Consider the following 20,056-nt stretch of genomic DNA (forward strand, 5'->3'; position numbering starts at 1 on the left):
GTCTACTGTCCTCTTGCGTGAAACTCTTGCGAGTGGGGCAAAAAGAGCCTCCAGAAACCTCGCTCGCCCAGACGCCATTTTCAGGGAGGGACTTCAGAGCATAAAAACCGGCTAACCTTTGCAAAAGCTGGCTCCCTGTGTGTGACACCAGGCGGGGAAAATCCGCGAAAGTACACCGGCCCAGTGGGGCTCAGCTGTGAAAGACTGTGAGTGTGACCTGTCTATGTCTGTCTACTGTCCTCTTGCGTGAAACTCTTGCGAGTGGGGCAAAAAGAGGCTCAGAGGAGCACGGCCGCTCCGCTTCGCTACGCGGCCGTGCACTCTTTCTAAGGAAAGAACTCCATTGCAACAAGAAGGAAAAATCACACTAAGAACGGTGCTATATCACAGAAGCAAACATTTCTCTCTGGACTGTCTTCTCTGTTGCATGCTTGGGCCTAAGATTTGACCCAGTGTGAGGCTTCAGCCACGGAGGACTCCCCTCCCTTAGAGGCAAGTCAGCCCATCCAGAAAGGGAGGAGCCAGAGGAGTGTGCTGCCTACATCATATAGACAATGAATACCACCACAACACGTAGAAAAACCCACAATACAAGTGTGACAATGGGGAAACAACGCAGGCCAGCATCAGACATAGAGAATGAAGATGACAATTCTGAGGACCAGATAATGACTGAACAACTAATCAACCTCTCAGATAAGGACTTCAGACTAGCAATATGGAAGGTGCTCAACAGACTCCAAGAAACCATAGATCGAGTTGAACAAAACACTAATAAGAACCAAGAAAATATGAAGGCAGAAATGACAAAACTCCAAACTGAAATAACATGCCAACTAACAGGACTGAAAAAGTCAGTAAACGAAGTGAATGACAAAATGGATAAGCTCTGGGACAGGGTATCAGAAGCTGAGAATAGACTTGGTGCTGTGGAAGATGAGATACATAACAATTCCATACAGCAGGAGAGATTGGACAAAAAACTTAAAGCAAATGAGCAGACAATGGAAAAATTAGTCAAAGAATGGGAACAGACGAAAATAGAAGTCTATGATAAGATCAACAGAAACAACTTAAGAATCATTGGAGTCCCAGAGACCCAGGAAGAAAATTTCCAGGAAGAATCAATGGTCAAGAACATCATTAAAGAGAAACTTCCAGAGCTAAAGAATATATGTGATCAAATCCTGCATGCCCGAAGAGTACCAACCAAAAGAGACCCCAGAAAAACCACCCCAAGACACATCCTAGTCACAATGACAAATCCCACATATAGAGACAGAATTCTGAAAACAGCAAGATCAAAAGGGGAAATCATGTTCAAGCAAGCTTCCCTGAGATTTACAGCAGACCTGTCACCAGAAACACTCAATGCCAGAAAGCAGTGGTGGGATATTGTGACAAGACTGAATGAAATGAATGCTTCACCCAGAATACTATACCCAGCAAAACTCACTTTCCGGTTTGATGGAAGAATACATGGTTTCACAGACAAAAAACAGCTCAGAAACTTCACAGACACAAAACCAGTCTTAAGAGAAAAACTGAAAGACCTAATCTAAGACAAGACTACCCAAAAGACACACCAAATTTTGAAATAAAGATGGCGTTAAATCCCAGGACAATTCTTTCTCTCAACGTCAATGGACTAAATGCACCAGTTAAGAGACACAGAGTGGCTAAATGGATCAAAAAACTCAATCCAACCTTCTGCTGCCTACAAGAAACGCACCTGAATAGTCAGAACAAACATAGACTCAAAATAAAAGGCTGGAGAAAAGTTATCCAAGCAAACAACACCCATAAAAAAGCTGGAGTGGCCATACTAATATCAGATAATGCAAACTTTATACTCAGGAAGGTTGTAAGGGACAAAGACGGACATTTTATATTAATCAAGGGGTACATAGAGCAGGAAGAATTCACTCTCCTAAACATATATGCACCGAATGAGGGGCCAGCAAAATATTTAATACAACTGTTGACAAATCTGAAAAATAATATCAACAACAACACAATAATTGTGGGGGACCTTAACACGGCTTTGTCAACACTGGACAGGTCAACCAGACTGAAACCCAACAAGAATATACTAGACCTGAGGAGAGAAATGGAAGAAAGAGGCCTAGTGGATATATATAGGACACTCCATCCCCAGAAACCTGGATACACATTCTTCTCCAATGTACATGGGACATTCTCCAGGATAGACTACATGCTGGCACATAAAACATACCTCCATAAGATCAAGAGGATAGAAATTTTGCAGACTACCTTCGCTGACCACAAGGCTCTGAAATTATTTGTGAACTCCAAAGGGACTCAGAAGAAACAGTTTAACACCTGGAAGTTAAACAGCCTCATGCTCAATAACCAGTGGGTCCGAGATGAAATCAAGGAGGAAATAAAAAGGTTCCTGGAAACAAATGACAATAAAGACACAAACTCTCAGAACTTATGGGACACAGCAAAAGCAGTACTGAGAGGAAAATTTATAGCTTTGCAAGCACACATCAGGAAGGAAGAAGGAGCTTACCTGAGTAGCTTAATGACACAGCTAATAGAACTAGAAAATGCTCAACAAAAGGACCCAAGAATAGGAAGACAGAAGGAAATAACAAAGCTGAGAGCAGAAATCAACAAAGTGGAAACTCAAAAAACAATCCGAAAGATCAACGAAAGCAGAAGTTGGTTCTTTGAAAAAATAAACAAGATTGATAGACCACTGGCAAACCTAACAAAGAAAGAGAGAGAGAGAAACTTGATAACTCGTATCAGGAATGAAAAAGGAGAGATCACTACTGATATGACAGAGATTCAAAGGGTAATCAGAAACTACTTTGAAAAACTCTACGCCACTAAAAATGAGAACCTGGAAGAAATGGATAAATTCTTGGACTCTTATAATCTTCCACGGTTGAAGGAAGAGGATGTAGCATATCTAAACACCCCCATCACCATTGATTAAATTAAAACAGTAATCAAATGTCTGCCGGAAAACAAAAGCCCAGGCCCAGATGGATTCACTAATGAATTCTATCAAACTTTCCAAGAGGAACTACTGCCAATCTTGGCAAGACTCTTTCATGAAATTGAACAAACAGAAACACTTCCAAATAGCTTTTATGAAGCCAACATCACCTTGATACCTAAACCAGACAGAGACGCTACCAAAAAAGAAAATTACAGACCAATATCACTGATGAATGCAGATGCAAAGATCCTCAACAAAATCCTGGCAAATAGGATTCAATGCCTCGTTAAGAAGATCATCCACTACGATCAAGTAGGTTTCATCCCAGGAATGCAAGGCTGGTTTAACATCCGTAAATCTATCAACATAATACACAACATCAATAATAAGAAAAATAAAAACCACATGATCATATCAATAGATGCAGAGAAAGCATTTGATAAGGTCCAACACCCATTCTTGATCAAAACTCTCAGCAAGATGGGAATGGAGGGAACCTTTCTCAATATAGTGAAGGCCATCTACCACAAGCCAGTGGCAAATATTATCCTCAATGGAGAAAAACTGAAAGCCTTCCCTCTAAATTCTGGCACAAGACAAGGCTGTCCTCTCTCACCACTCCTATTCAACATAGCACTGGAAGTACTTGCTATAGCGATTAGGCAAGAAAAGGATATCAAGGGAATCCAGATAGGAAAGGAAGAAGTCAAGCTCTCACTGTTTGCAGATGACATGATACTCTATTTAGAAAACCCTAAAGACTCTATCAAAAAGCTTCTAGAAACAATAGACTCATATAGCAAGGTGGCAGGCTACAAAATTAACACACAAAAATCAATGGCCTTTCTATATACCAATAGTAATAAGGATGAAATGGACATTAAGAAAACAACCCCATTCACAATAGTGCCACACAAACTCAAATAACTTGGAATCAACTTGACTAAATATGTGAAGGACCTATACAAAGAAAACTATAAAACTCTGCTCCAAGAAATAAGAGAGGACACACGGAAATGGAAACGCATACCCTGCTCATGGATTGGCAGGATTAACATCATCAAAATGTCAATACTCCCCAAGGCATTATACAGATTTAATGCCATCCCTCTAAAGATACCCATGACATTCTTCAAAGAAGTGGATCAGACACTTTTGAAATTCATTTGGAACAATAAACACCCTCGAATAGCTAAAGCAATCATTGGGAAAAAGAATATGGGAGGAATTACTTTTCCCAACTTTAAACTGTACTACAAAGCAACAGTTATCAAAACAGCATGGTATTGGAATAAGGATAGGTCCTCAGATCAGTGGAATAGGCTTGAATACTCAGAAAATGTTCCCCAGAGATACAACCATCTAATTTTTGATAAAGGAGCAGGAAATCCTAAATGGAGCAGGGAAAGCCTCTTCAACAAGTGGTGTTGGCACAATTGGATAGCCACTTGCAAAAAATTAAACTTAGACCCCCAGCTATCATCATGTACAAAGGTAAAATCCAAATGGATTAAAGACCTCGATATCAGCCCCAAAACCATAAGATATATAGAACAGCACATAGGCAAAACACTCCAGGACATTACAGGCATCTTCAAGGAGGAAACTGCACTCTCCAAGCAAGTGAAAGCAGAGATTAACAGATGGGAATATATTAAGCTGAAAAGCTTCTGCACCTGAAAGGAAATAGTGCCCAGGATACAAGAGCCACCCACTGAGTGGGAGAAACTATTCACCCAATACCCATCAGATAAAGGGCTAATCTCCAAAATATACAAGGCACTGACAGAACTTTACAAGAAAAAAACATCTAACCCCATCAAAAAATGGGGAGAAGAAATGAACAGACACTTTGACAAAGAAGAAATACATATGGCCAAAAGACACATGAAAAAATGTTCCACATCACTAATCATCAGGGAGATACCACCTCACACCCCAGAGAATGGCACACATCACAAAGAATGAGAATAAACAGTGTTGGCGGGGATGTGGAGAGAAAGGAACTCTTATCCACTGCTGGTGGGAATGCTGTCTAGTTCAACCTTTATGGAAAGCGATATGGAGATTCCTCCAAAAACTGGAAATCGAGCTCCCATACGATCCAGCTATACCACTCCTAGGAATATACCCTAGGAACACAAAAATACAATACAAAAACCCCTTCCTTACACCTATATTCATTGCAGCTCTATTTACCATAGCAAGACTCTGGAAACAACCAAGATGCCCTTCAACAGACGAATGGCTAAAGAAACTGTGGTACATATACACAATGGAATATTATGCAGCTGTCAGGAGAGATGAAGTCATGAAATTTTCCTATACATGGATGTACATGGAATCTATTATGCTGAGTGAAATAAGTCAGAGAGAGAGAGAAAAACGCAGAATGGTCTCACTCATCTATGGGTTTTAAGAAAAATGAAAGACACCCTTGTAATAATAATTTTCAGACACAAAAGAGAAAAGAGCTGGAAGTTCCAGCTCACCTCAGGAAGCTCACCACAAAGAGTGATGAGTTTAGTTAGAGAAATAACTACATTTTGAACTGTCCTAATATTGAGAATGTATGAGGGAAATGTAGAGCCTGTTTAGGGTACAGGCGGGGGTTGGGTGGGGAGGAGGGAGATTTGGGACTTGGGTGATGGGAATGTTGCACTGGTGATGGGTGGTGTTCCTTTTATGACTGAAACCCAAACACAATCATGTATGTAATCAAGGTGTTTAAATAAAAAAAAAATTATAAAAAAAAAAAACAGTCCTTAAAAAAATTCAAATGAGACTCAACTAAATTACTATTATATTTATATACTCAAAAACCTGGGTCAACCTCCCTATTATACAGATGAGGATACTGAACCCCACCTATGGTAAAAATTAATGGTATAAGTAAAAAGCAGGATCTGGTGGCTTTTATATTAATTTATTGGCTGAGGACACAGGGGTTGACTCTTTAGTTTCTTTCTTAGAGTACTACCTGGACAGAATCCAGCTCTGTTTCATTTCAGTTTTCTGCCTTTGGAGGGAGGGGCACACTTGGCAATGCTCAGTGGCCTCTCCTGAATTAGTAACCTGCTCAGAATTATTCCTGGCCATCTTCAGGGGACCATATGTAATGCCAGACATTGAACCTGGGTGGTAGTCTACTTGCAAGGCAAGTACCTTACCCAGTGGACTACTCCAGCCCCCAATTATCTGTATTTTGGTAATCTACCTACACCTCCAAGCCTGAGTTTTTACCTTCATAATAAACCTAAAGTTACTGAAGAGATTATTGAATATTTCAGTAAAATATTTAATAAGGAGACAGATAATATATGTTGCTTTTTTCCTCAGATATCCTGCTATCTGGTAGGTGAAGAACATAGAACTTTGTCATGCAGATAGTTCATTGTTTACAAAGTTGCAACTTAACTTAAGCTCATGGTTCTATGCACAGGAGTTGCCCCTGGCAATACTTGATGTAGCTATACAGTATTAGAACTTGAAATGGTGTCAGCCACATACAAGGAGAGAGAATTAATCCCTAAACTAACTTTCTGGCTTGAAAGTCTCACTTGACTTTAATGTGTGATAAAGGACTATCTTTGTGAAAGCAAGTCCCTGGGAGTAGAGACTCCACTGTGTTAAGTCAGACTGATTAAATAAATGAATGAGATTGCCCCCAAACATGGCTATTCAGAGTTTTTTCAATTCTGTGTAAGACAATCTTCCATTGAAGATGTTGTGTTTATTTCTCTTTCTACTGAAGACAAGCTGTCTTTGAGAAAAGCTTTCATTAACTGAGGAAAAAAGAAGTGACAAGCTACAAATTCTGGATTAATCCTTTTGTTTTTTAAAGTTAACTCACCATTTTATAAGGGAGTTCTGATTAGATGCCTGAATGAGAAAGTGTCAAGAGAGAGCACCCCAAAACAGATTGTTGTATATGTAAATATTTTTGGGTTTTATTATGTTACTGACCCTACCCTAGGGTGTGACCTGGCATTCTGCTCTACCTTAGGGTGGTACCTGATTCTGCTTCCACCATTGGATGGTACCTGATTCTGGGGGATAAAAACAAGGGTCTGTGGAAGGTGAGAGGTTTTTGGCTGGAACTGATGCTGAGGCTTTGGACTTCAGTCTTGTCCACCGAATAAAGCTAATATTTCCACAAGCCTGACTGTCTGTGAGGTGTTTACCCACCGCTTCACCTCAGAACAGCCAGCTGAACAGGGTGGCAGATGTGTGCTCCGAGCTGGAGGGGAAAGACCTCATCCTCCATCCCTCCATCAATCAACCTCTTCAGGGGCTGATTTGCAACAAAGATGAGGACAAGGAACTTCAAATAGTTCCAAGAAGACAAGGATGTAAATAAAGAAATATTGGATGCTCTAGCCCTAACTGAACTTCCAGATAAAAAGTCTTCAATGACTCAACTGATATTCTACAGAGAAGAACATCTTTCCAGTGGTCTAGGTAACTTACAGTCATGTGGAAAATGACCTATCTCTGTGTCAGCCACTCTGCTTTGAGAGCTAGTTTCACAAGAGAAGATGGGTAACACAGTAGTCGTATTTTAGGGGAAGGTAAGCTGTGATCAGTGTCTTAGAGCCTAATCACTGACTTAGAACCTGAAGTTCACATCTCCCCTTCTTCATGACATCATAGTGGGACACAGGCCCAGGAAAGCCATTAACAAGTTCCTTCGCTGGAGTGGTTTTTCTGTGTAACTTATGGGAATATTTGACAGTAAAATGTTGGTGGTCCATTTAATTTCAGTCAAAGTGCTTATTATGCAACTTTCTTTTAGCAGAGCTAAATTCTGTTTATTTGCAAATGGATTCTGTTTACTCTGGTTAGAGATGCTCAGTCTGCTCTCCTTTAGCACATCAATCTTTCTTTTTGTCTAGCTAGTGATAGGTGTTTAGATGGTTCCCTCCAGAGATGCCATCTGGCACCAATCACCCCCTCAAAAAAAAAAAAAAAGACCCATGTGGAAGCTTATGGCAGCCCAAAGTCAATCTTAAATTATTTCTTATTAGTAATAAGTTTAGGCCTAATGAGTAAATTTAATTAGTCTACAGTAGTTTTTCAATTTCAGTATAATTGACATTTGAGCTGGAGAATTCTCTATGCTGTGTTGTAGTACCCATAGATATTTAGTAGTATCCATAGAATTTTGTCCATTTTGCACTTTTTTGTACAAATAAAATTGTCAAATGTGCCCATGCTAAGGGTGGGACAAGAATAGGTGTAAAATCATACTGGTTGAAAATATTGTTTGACAAGGATGATACTAAAAACTTCATAAATAGAACAGTGCTCAGGACTAACGTGAAGTAAAGGAAAGTGTCTATTAGAAACTGAAAAGACTTACTTTGCATCCACCCAATTGCATTGGGGACACCCAAAAAAGCAACAGGGTTTATTCCTACTACTACTACTACTACTACTACTACTACTACTACTACTACTACTACTACTATTATAAATTTGGGAGAAAGTACTTCTTTTTTGAAAATGGAATTAAGATAAATTTTTTTCTGCTACTTATTTATGTATCAACAACAATGGAGATTGATTAGATTCTCTGGTTCCAGGAAATGCCTATAGTTCTCAGGTTTCTTTTGTAATCTTTCTTCTTTTTGTTGTAAAATTAAACTGTCACTTTTTTCTCTATGTTTTTCACTTTTTTTTTTTTAGGCCACATTTGACTATTCTCGGGGCTTACTGTTAGCTCTGCACTCAGGGATCATTCCTAGTAGTCTTTTTTTTTTTTTTCCCCTAGTAGTCTTATGGTATCATATGAGGTCCAGGATCAAACCCTGGCTGGCTGCTTACAACCCACTGTAGTACCATTCGAACTGCTATTTTTTCTTTTCAAAAATGGTTTCACAGGAAACCTTTCTTTCTATTCCTTGAACATGAATAATGCTTTGTGACTTGATTTGAAAGTCACACTCTGAGAGAATGGAATAGGGCATCAACAGTACAAAGCTGGAAGGCAATTTCCTTTTCAGTAATACTCAATGATTTTTAGACCATGGGTGGCAAACACATGGCTCTCCAGCCGCATTCAGCTCCCGGCCAACATGAATGTGGCTCTTTGCCTCTTATTATTTTGTATACTGTGGCTCTTTGCCAAGTTCAGATTTTGTTCTGCTGCTTCTGAGGAGGGACCTCTGAGGAGAGATCTTCGAGCACTAGTCCCGCCCCCAGGGAGGGGTGGGGGGAACCCGTGTGTCACATATTCGGTCACATTTTGCCCATAGTTCTTAGTGTGGAGGACACAGCATACCCTCACCATCACTGCAGGATTTTGACCCTCACTCAAAATGGCAAAATGCAATATGTGTTTAATATATTATTGTTAAAATCATATGCTTTTGTGTGAGTGTTTGTTTGTTTTGGCAGGTCACTGCATAGTGTGGCTCTCTGACTCTCACAGTTTAAAATTTTGGCTCTTTGTGTGGAACTTGTTCACCACCCCTGATTTAGACAGAGAAGAAAACAAATTCAGTTAAAACTTGCAAAACAGAGGAGCAACTCTGAATGGCTGACAGAAATTTATTTCAGCTTAAAATGACCAGGGAATTTAGGCCTATGTATACTCTAAGACAGTGGTCGGCAACCTTTATTTTCAACTGTGCCAAATCTTGGCAAAACCATGATTGAAATTTATTTTGAGAGCCATACAGGGCACGCACTGACAGAGGCTAGGAGCAGAGTCCTGACTCCTGGAGCAGCCGCCCAGCACACAGAAGAGCCAAATGAAAAGTGTAAAGAGCCACATGTGGCTCGCGAGCCGCAGGCTGCTGACCACTGCTCTAAGATAATAAGGCCCTCCCTCTCTCATTCTATCTTCTATCTCTGGATTAAGAATTTTACTGTAGATTAGGACTTCGTTGAGAAAATGAACTGGTTTTCTACCTTCTGATGCCAGCTGTTGGCTAACTTTATCAAGCAGCTGGAAGTTGACTATACTGTTCAACAACATCTAGAAAAATAGCAAAGGCAAGAAGTTTTCTTTTTTGTTTTGTTTTTGGGTCACTTGGCAACGCTCAGGAGTTACTTCTGGCTCTACACTCAGAAATCGCCCCTGGCAGGCTGGGGGAACATATGAGATGCCAGGATTCGAACCACTGTTCTTCTGTACGCGAGACAAATGCCCTACCTCCATGCTATCTCTCTGGTCCCAGAAAAGAAGGTTTCTGATGTATAAACACTCAACCCTCAAAGTTTTGAAAACTGGGGTGGGAGAGATAATACAGTGGTAGGGCATTTACCTTGCATGCGGCCGCCCCGGGATGGACTTGAGTTTGATTCCCGGCATTTCATATTGTTCCCCAAGGCTGCCAGGAGCAATTTCTGAAAACGGGTCCAGGAGTAACCCCTGAGCACTACCAAGTGTGACCACCACCACCACCACCACCACCACCACCAATAACAACAACAACAACACTACCAACAACAAAACTTTGAAATCTATATGGTAGTCTCAAAGAAATGAAAATTAATGAGTGCAAGCTAACAATGTCCAGTGAGAGCACTTGTGAGGACTCCTTCACAAGTTACTTCTCACTAAGATGCTCCAATTTGTGCACAGTCATTGAAAAATTGTGCAACTCAAGGTTTGACAAATTCAATTGACATCTCTGGTGCAGGTTCCTCACAAAGCCTATGTCAAATTTATATTTTCATTTATTTAGAAGAAGTCAACATTTTCTATTGTTCAGCTTGCTATGGTCATACACATGTTAATATGTTTGGAGTTATTTACATACCTGTAGATACCCTCGACTAGTATGAGAATCTTTTTCCAAGCTCTGCGAATTCGAGGTTGGCCATAGGTAATAGCATCTCTCAGGAGCTTCTCCAGGTTTTGCATGTCTTGGATGAGAAAGAAAAAGAATTAAGTCAAAAAAATTTTGTGAAGCAAGGTAGATTTTATTGAAACTATTTTGAAAACATGTAAGGAGGGAGAAAGAGAGAAGTGCATGTTCGAGAGAACAAAGGCTTTCTCTAGAGTGGGAAAAGCAAGTAAATAAATAGACAAGCAGTCAGGTTCAAGGGAGAAAAAGAGCTTGAAGAATGAGCCACTAAAGACTTATCTTTCCTTCCGTAGTATTCTCTTTCCATGTGAAGATGGCAATATTTTTTCACTTCTATATCAGACTTAACTTTTTAGAGAGCCAAGTAAGAAACAGAGAACACTTGATGGTAAATAAGAAGAGGTCTCTTTCCCTTTTCCTTTCTCCATCTTCTTCCCCTTCCCCTTATCCCCAATCCTCTCACCCTTACCCTTTCCCCTTCCCTTCCCTTTCCTTCCATTTCTTTTCCTTTCCTTTCCCTACCTGTTCATTCTCAGGGCTTAAGATTGGCTGAATTCAGGGCTTACTTCTGGTAGGACTCTGGGGCCATGTGTGGTGTGAGGGATTGCATGCAAGAAAAGTACCTTACCCTCTATAATATTTTTTCCTGTCCCAAGAGATTTATTTTATTAATAAAATTTATGTGACAAAATAGTTGAGAATGTAGAACAGGGAGTGTAATTCTCACTGACATATGACTTTGAAGGTTCATTAAAGCTCTCCTCTATTCCCTGTGTGCTCGCTGAAATTCTTCAATAATTATCCTTTGCTTAGATTATTCTTCTAGGATAAAATTAACTGAGAGAATTAATTAGCATGCACCAATGATCTAATGATAAGTATATTAGCATTTAGCTGAGTTTCTATGAAGCATAAGTTTTGTTTAATCTTATTTTTAAATGTGTGATATCTTCCAAATTTAGAGGATTCACAACTTTAAGACAATGGAATAAATATCATGGCTTGACAAAATTGTTAGAGACAGGGGGGCACGTTAGTAATAGCTCTTAGCTATTAAGCTGTATTTATTTTCAAGAATTTTTTTTTATCAGCACACTTCATGGTTAAACAAAGAGGGATACAAAGAGATCTTAGAAAACATCCAAGGACTGTGATGGTAAACAGTTCTATCAGAAGTTGTACCCAGGAACTCATATCATAGTCCATATTTATCCCCACATTCATTTACTATATTAATATGTTATATGACAACCAATTTCTCTTCTCTAACTTCATGGTTATGAAGAACAAAATAGGATGAATGCTTGGTGAATCTTGTTACTCTTTATTGATAAATATAATTGTTTTTTATGCAATCAGATATAGAGATACAGATGATATCTAGATAGATATAGATGTATAGCTATAGATGACTGGACATTGACTGATAAACATTTAGGAATATTGGTATACTGTGTGTGTAATCTGAAAAAACCTATAAAAAGAGAAAAAGTCAAAATTTGATAGACATTTTTAAAAGACTCACTACATTTCTTCATGTCTCCTATGCTTTTCATTTTTGTGGATCTAAAACTGAAGTACTTTATATCTAGCATTGAATTTTAATTTGAAAAGATAGAGCTACTAATGAACTTATAAATTGACTAACATACTCTCCACAAGGCATTAGATCTGTCATTTAAAATACTTACAGGGCCTTTGGTTCCAGTATATTGTGAGGAGAAGGAAAGAAATTGAGTGGAGCAGGAGAAACACAAATATGAAAGCATGGGGGCCAGGAGCCAAGAAGTCTTAGGTGCATTGGTGGAGAAAAAAAATAAAAGAACAGAACTCAATCTCCAAGCCAAGTTCAATAACAATGGAACCAAGAGACCCAAACTTTAGACTGTTAGGTCTAAACTTTAAATGAATTGCAGACTGGGGGCCAAAGTGTGGTGGTTGTGATACACTCTGGAACATGGTAGAGGGAGGCCAACATTGGTAGTGGGATTGGCCCTGATTCATTATATGTATGAAATTCAACTCGAAGAACTTTGTAAGAACTTGTAAATCATAATGATTTCAATAAACTAAAAAAATGCTCATAGGAGAAACATCTAGCAAAGATAAACATATTATCTATTCTCAAGTTATTACAAAAGAAGAAAATATACATTTATAAAAATATAAATTTTCTAACAATTTTTAGGAGAGAATACTTTCCTGGTACTAGAAATAGGCAGCAACATTAGAAAAGAAGAAAAAAAACGCAGGTCAAAATTCCTGATAAGTTCAAATTCAAAGATCTTCATTACAATTTTAGTAAACTAAATGAAGCAACTAATTAAAGGGATCATTTGATATGATCCTAGGGATGCAAGGGTAGTTTCATATATGCAAATAAAATAATACACATCAACAAAATGAAAAGTATATGAGAACATTAATAGGTATTAATATTAATAAATGCATTGAAGAACTTTGACAAGATTTTACTCTCATTTATAAGAACAACACTCAACAATCTGAGGAGAGAACATATCTTGACATATTACAGGCCATCTATGATAAACTCATATCTAACATATTATTATATCTAACATATTATCTAACATATATTATCTAACATAATACTCAGTTAAAACTGAAAGCATTTCCTCTAATATATACATATACTCATCATTATTATTTTGCATAGTATTAGAAATCCTAGCCAGAGCAATTAGACATGGAAAGGAAATAAGCAACATTAATCAAGAAAAAATAAAACTAAAATAATAATGTATACAGAAAATCTTAAATATTTTAGGAAAACTATTGGAGCAATAACAAATATTGTTTAATATCAGGTTACAAAATCAATAATCAAAATCATCCCATGTATGTATTAAGTAGTTAAGTAGGAGAGATGCCTCTTTCAGTAATAGTATTGAGAGTGAGAGAGGAAGTAAAAGAAAATGAGTGAGAGAAAGAAAGAGAGAAAGGAAGTACATACAGATTGGAGGTTGACATTGGTGGCGGGAAATATGTATTGGTGAAGTGATAAGTGTTGTCAATATTGTCAAGCAATATTCCCTATATGAAAAAAAAGGATACTATGGGATATCTACATGCTTGTAGAAATGCCAGCTTTACAATAATCCCTACCCCTCCCATGGTTACTATAATTATCTTTTCTGACCTTCTGCCACTGCTTTGTGGCTTCTGCCAACCTGCCCTCACCCCTGCCATTGCTCCTTTAACACTATATACTATCCAGGTGCAGACTCTGGGGAATCAGGTCAATGGCCTGTCTTCACCCTATCCCTCTTAACAGTGCATGTTATTCAAATGCAGACTCTGAGAACTCAGATTGGCTTTTATCCAATGAAGATACCTGGACTTTGTCCAAGGTGTGGTAAGGGAGTACATTGGGAAAGAGACTGGTATTTAGCTCTCCAACACCGAGCTGGCAAACAGGGAAAGGATTTGAAACCAAACTTGTGAGGGCAGGTAACATGCTTTAAGTGTGGCAATATGGGACATTAAAAAAAAATGCAGAATACAATCTCTTTTTGTACCAGCTCAGGGACCTGCCCCCTTGAGACCAGGACTAACTCAACCTATATGGGAAAAGTGGATGGGTGGGGGCAGCCCCTGGTCCCTCAAACTCAGGAGACCTTTTCATCAATAATTCAACTTCCCAGCTTCCCAGTCCAGACCTAGAACTCTGCAGTTTAAACTCATTAAAGCTTGCCACTTCCAGAACTTGTGATTTAGATATTTTCTTTCTGGAGGACTTGACCATCCTTACAGCTCAATGCCCTTATAAAATTGGGTCTGGCATAACAGGGCCAATTACCTCAAGGGACTGTGGTAATTATTATAGGAGGAATCAGTTTAACACTCAAAGGAATAGTAATTCACCTAGGAATTATAGATTGTGGTCATGTAAGGAAATAATAGTTCTTGCAGGTTTCACAGTCTGGACCTTTAAGAAAGGTGAAAACATAGCTCAAATACTATTAATTTTAGGTGATATAAAATTGATTTGTCCCCCTCTGGGGATCCCAAACTCAGAACTTAGTAACTTGTTTGGTATTTGGAAGATCTGGAATTAAATAGTCCCAGGTGTTTAACTCAAAAGGCATACCAGGAATTAGAAGTTTTTATGGACCAGCTTAGCAAGTCCTATCTTGCCAGGTTTATACCTGGAGAGAAAGTATGGTTTTTAATTTTTGCTACCCCTTTCTCATACAAGTGCTATTGCTCAGATATTGGAGCCTCTAGAATGGGTATATTTGCATAACAAACAGCCTCTCACATGTGTGCCTTATTTGGAGTTGGTTGTAGCTCTTATCAAAACAAGGCTCAGAACTGTTTGTTTCCCTGTTAGGTTTTGATCCAAAAATAATAGTGTTGCCAATTTCTAAAAAGGAAATATAATGTATAATACCTTTCAGTGAGCCCCTTCAATGAGCCTTATCTGATTTCTCAGGAGAAATTTCTTTCCACTATCTTGCTGGAAAAGCCTGGGACTTCTTTAAGAGGACACACTTTGTGTGTGTACTCATTTGCTCCCACCCATATCTGATGCCCCTGTGTTTTACATTGATGGATCAACATCAGAAAAAGGAGGTATAACCGACCCTTCACTGACCACAATAGTTAATACTAATTACAAGTCTGCTCAGCAAGTGGGACTTGCCACTTTAAATCACTTATTATGACATGTTTCAGGGCCACGTAACATAGTAAGTGATCCAGTTTATGTGGTAGGGTTATTTCCAGGCATATTAAGTGTCTCTTTAAATGCTCATAATTAGGTTGTTCAAGATTTTCTGCAGCAATTACAAACACTTCAGCAAAAATGTTCTGAGCCAATATTTGTCACTCACATTAGAGCCCATTCTGTCCTTGCAGGACCAATGGCTGAATGGAATGAAACTGCTGATCACCTGGCCATGCCAATATTTAAATCTCCTTCAGAAGAACATGCAGCATTATATACAAATGCCTGTCGTCTGCATGTCAGTTATCATATTTCATGGAGGCAGGCTAGAAAAATAGTTGATACATGTGCCATCTGCATACCCTTGAATAAAAGAATACATGTAGCTGCGGACAACCCACAAGGGTTACAGAATAATGGATTGTGGCAAATGGATATTACATATGTTGATAATTTTCCCCCCAAAACATCCCTATCTTCATGTGGTGGTGAATACATACTCCCATTTTATGTGGGGAGTTCAAATGAGTTCTGAAAGAGCCGTTTGTACCTTCATGCTACTATGCTTTTTTGTTATGGTGATCCCCCAATCCATTAAGATAGACAATGGCCCAGTCTATTTTGTAAGGAACAGCAAATTAAGCATATCACAGGCATCCTGTTTTTATATTACATATATATTTTTATTGTCTGGCTGGCCTGAGGAACATCTGCTCAGCATTCAGTGAGAAACTTGTCTAGCCAATAGTACAAAATTTTCATTCCAACCGCTTTTCTATTTTTTAAAATAAGTACTCATCACATTGCTATTTGATTGAAATCTCTTCTTCATGGTAGTCAAGGGTCTTATTCATTTGTATGGACCCTTATTCTAGTGCATAGCATATTTGATATCAATATTTGATAGCTGACTCAGTTTTCTTGTTATGGAAAAGCAATTCAGTATTATTTCCTATTCATAAAATGTAGGCAAGTAAATGATAAGATAATAAATTTAAGGTAAATGATATATATTAGAAATATGAATCGCTTCATGTATGCAATAATGTGTCTTCTAAAAGAACTGTTTTCTTCTCTTTATTTCAAAGATAAAAAGGTGCTGATCCTCCATCCCATATGTAGGATGGGAATGGGGGTGGAGCGAGGACAAACTTGGTGATGGGAATTCCCCTGATTCAATGTTAATATGTACCTAAAATACTATTGTTAAAGATATGTAAGCCAATATGGTCAAAATAAAAATTATATATAATAATAAAAAATGGTGCTGAGTGTCACAGTAGCCTCATTTAACTGAATATACATCAATAACAACTAGATAGCAGCTAAGAAAGCAAGAAGATTGTAAACTGAGAATTTTAGGAAAAATAAATCTTACCTGTATTTTCACTTTCAGTTCTGTTTAGGTTCTACAGGCTTAAGAAAACTATGTTCTTGGTGCCCAATTCCCTCTCTATAATTTACCACAATGAGGTTATTTTCTAGTGAAATAAAAATATAATGAATCTAAGTATTTCTAGTTAGTGTCTTCTCTCTCTTTGAGATAGAATTTAAGTATTTTAAATACATCTGAAAAAAGATAAGTGTGTTTCTAGGGACATATTGATAAACACAATGCCAAGGTAACCAATTGTTAAATTTTCTAAGATTTTGAAAAATGAAAGGAACCCCCAGAGTATATTAATATTATTTATATTGTTTCTTTGTTATTTTGCAGATATATATATTATAGACATAATCTATATTTCAGGATGAAGTTTTAAATAAGCACCACTAAATAGAACATTTTCTCCACTTTTTAAAAACATATAGGAGGAGAGTGTTAAAGCTGCCGTGTATCCTAGAGCTTCTCTGCCTTGTTTTGGTAATTGCAGGTGGCCTCTGTGATCCCAGAATGTGGGTGGCATCTAGACACACCACTCCTGCTGTTGGGAACTACCATACCCAGAAGAGTTCATTGAAGGCATGTCAACAGAGATGAGCTAACACCGCCCACAAAGGGTAGAACAAGAGGAGCCCATATACTCCGCTCCATGCACATGTTCTAGTCAATAAACCCCAGAACAACACAAAGAAAATGCCACACAAGCGTGACAATGGCGACACAATGTAGGCCTCCACCATGCATAAAGAATAAAGATGTCAGCTCTATTAATCTGAAAAGTTCTGACCACCTATTTAACCTCAGAGATAAAGAGTTTAAAGAAGTAATAAGGAGGATCCTTATAGTACTCAAAGACAGCATGAAATGAGCTGAACTAAAATAAATCAAGAGGATATGAAAATAGAAATGAGAAAACTCCAAACTGAAAAACTTGTTAGGAAAAATGAAAACCTCACTAGAAAGGCTCTCCAGCAAAGTAACAGCAGCTGAAGAGAGAATTAGTGAGCTGAAGGATGAGATGCATAACAACTTCGTACAACATAATAGATTGGAAAAGAGCCTTAAAATAAATGATCAGACAATAGAAAAAATTTCCATAGTATGGGAACAGATAAAAATAAAGTACGAGAAAGGCAGATCCTTTGTCTGTGAAGGCAGGTGGGAGGAATCTGCCCCTGCTGTGAGATTACTAACTGGGAGTGACTGAGGGGATTTGTTGCCTGTGGGTGTTTCTCTACACTTTTGTCTTCTGAACCTCTCCTGAGAGGGCTGAGAAGGGCCCAGCAAAAACTCTCTCCTAGAAGCTCCAGAAGAGCACAGCTGCTCTGCTTTACTTTGCAACCGAGTGCTCTTTCTAACTAATGAACCCCACCATAAAATGCAGAAAAAAATCACACTACAAGTGCGACAATGGAGAAACCTCGCAGGCAAACACCATGTATAGAGAATGAAGATGATAGCTCGGATGACCCCCAAAATACCAAGCATCTGATTAATCTCTCAGTAAGTTTAGAATAGAAATATGGAGGATCCTCATGGAAATCAAAGAAAACATAGCTCTAGCTGAACAGAACACAAAGACAGAAATCAGAAAACTCCAAACTAAAATAACAGTTCTGAAAAACACAGTAGCTGAACTGAAAAACTCAAGGGAAAGTCTCTTCAACAGGGTAGCAGCAGCCACGGACAGAAACAGTGAATTGGAAGGTCAAATGTAGAACACCACCATACAGCAGAAGCGATTGGAAAAGAATCTTAAGGCAAATGATTAGACAATGGAAAAAGTATTCAAAGAATGTGAACAGATGAAAATAGAAGTCTTTGATAAACTCAACAGAAACAACATAAGAATCATTGGAGTTCCAGAGGCCCAGGAAGGGGATCCCCAGGAAGAATCAATAGTTGAGCCGCTCTCCATGCCGCTGTCCTCTGCCCACACCCGCTGGAGCCTGTTCCCCTCGACTGCCCAGAGTCCGCAAATTCTCCACCCCGCGACCCACTACCCTGACTCCAGGAGCCTTCCATCTTTGGAATACACTGAGAATAATGTCTCTGTATCAGTTTTTGCTAGAGCCAATCACCTGCCATGCCTGGAACAGGGATCATACCCAGATTGCCCTCAGCCCCAATAACCACGAAGTACACACATCTATAAGAAGGGGACCCAGTGGGTGAAAGCTCACGAACTCAAGGAGCACAACGGACACATTACAGGTATTGACTGGGCAACCAAGAGCGACCATATTGTCACTTGTGGGGCTGACTGCAATGCCTATGTCTGGAGCCAGAAAGACGGTGTCTGGAAGCCGACCCTGGTGATCCTGAGAATAAATTGCGCAGCTACCTTTGTCAAGTGGTCCCCTCTTGAGAACAAATCCTCAGTGGACAGTGGCGCCAGGCTCATTTCTGTTTGCTACTTTGAATCTGAAAATGACTGGTGGGTGAGCAAGCACATTAAGAAGCCCATCCGGTCCACAGTGCTCAGCCTGGATTGGCAGCCCAACAATGTTTTGCTGGCAGTGGGATCATGTGATTTCAAATGCAGAGTATTTTCTGCCTACATAAAGGAAGTGGATGAGAAGCCAGCCAGCACTCCCTGGGGCAGCAAGATGCCTTTTGGTCAGATGATGTTGGAGTTTGGCGGCAGTGGCACTGGTGGCTGGGTCCATGGGGTTAGCTTCTCTGCCAGCGGGAGCCGTCTGGCCTGGGTCAGCCACAATAGCACTGTGTCTGTTGCTGATGCCTCCAAAAGCATATAGGTTTCAACTCTGAAGACGGAGTTCCTGCCCCTCCTGAGCGTGTCATTTGTATTGGAGAACAGTGTGGTCGCTTTGGGCCATGACTGCTGCCCCATGCTCTTCAACTATGATGACCACGGGAGCCTGACTTTTGGTCTCCAAGCTGGACATTCCGAAGCGGAACCTGTTGGCCATGAAGCACTTCCGCAACATGGACAAGAGGGCCACGACTGAAGACCGCAACACTGCCCAAAACAGCATCACACAAGTGTCTATACAAGGTGGACAAGCAAGACTGTTGAAAACTTTGCACTACTGGCATTGATGGAGCCATGAGCATCTGCGATTTCAAGACTTTAGAGTCCTCGATCCAGGGCCTCCGAATAATGTGAAGCGCAGGACCCTGTGGATGGGCCTCTGCACCAGAGAAGCTGCCAGGAGATGCCGATAAAG

General features: G+C 39.3%; 1 protein-coding gene and 1 pseudogene across 1 annotated transcript in view; one reads left to right on the top strand and one right to left on the bottom strand.

The window, feature by feature from the left end:
- Positions 1 to 20,056, bottom strand: part of SPTLC3 (serine palmitoyltransferase long chain base subunit 3) — a 154,876-nt gene that overhangs the window by 45,889 nt on the left and 88,931 nt on the right. The window contains exon 7 of the mRNA XM_049774338.1: positions 10,744 to 10,849. Within this exon, the coding sequence (XP_049630295.1) occupies positions 10,744 to 10,849 (106 nt within the window). The remainder of the gene's footprint in view (positions 1 to 10,743; positions 10,850 to 20,056) is intronic.
- On the top strand, positions 18,847 to 20,010 carry LOC126010763 (actin-related protein 2/3 complex subunit 1A-like; annotated as a pseudogene).

The sequence above is a fragment of the Suncus etruscus genome, chromosome 6, assembly GCF_024139225.1.
Source record: "Suncus etruscus isolate mSunEtr1 chromosome 6, mSunEtr1.pri.cur, whole genome shotgun sequence".
NCBI lineage: Eukaryota > Metazoa > Chordata > Mammalia > Eulipotyphla > Soricidae > Suncus > Suncus etruscus.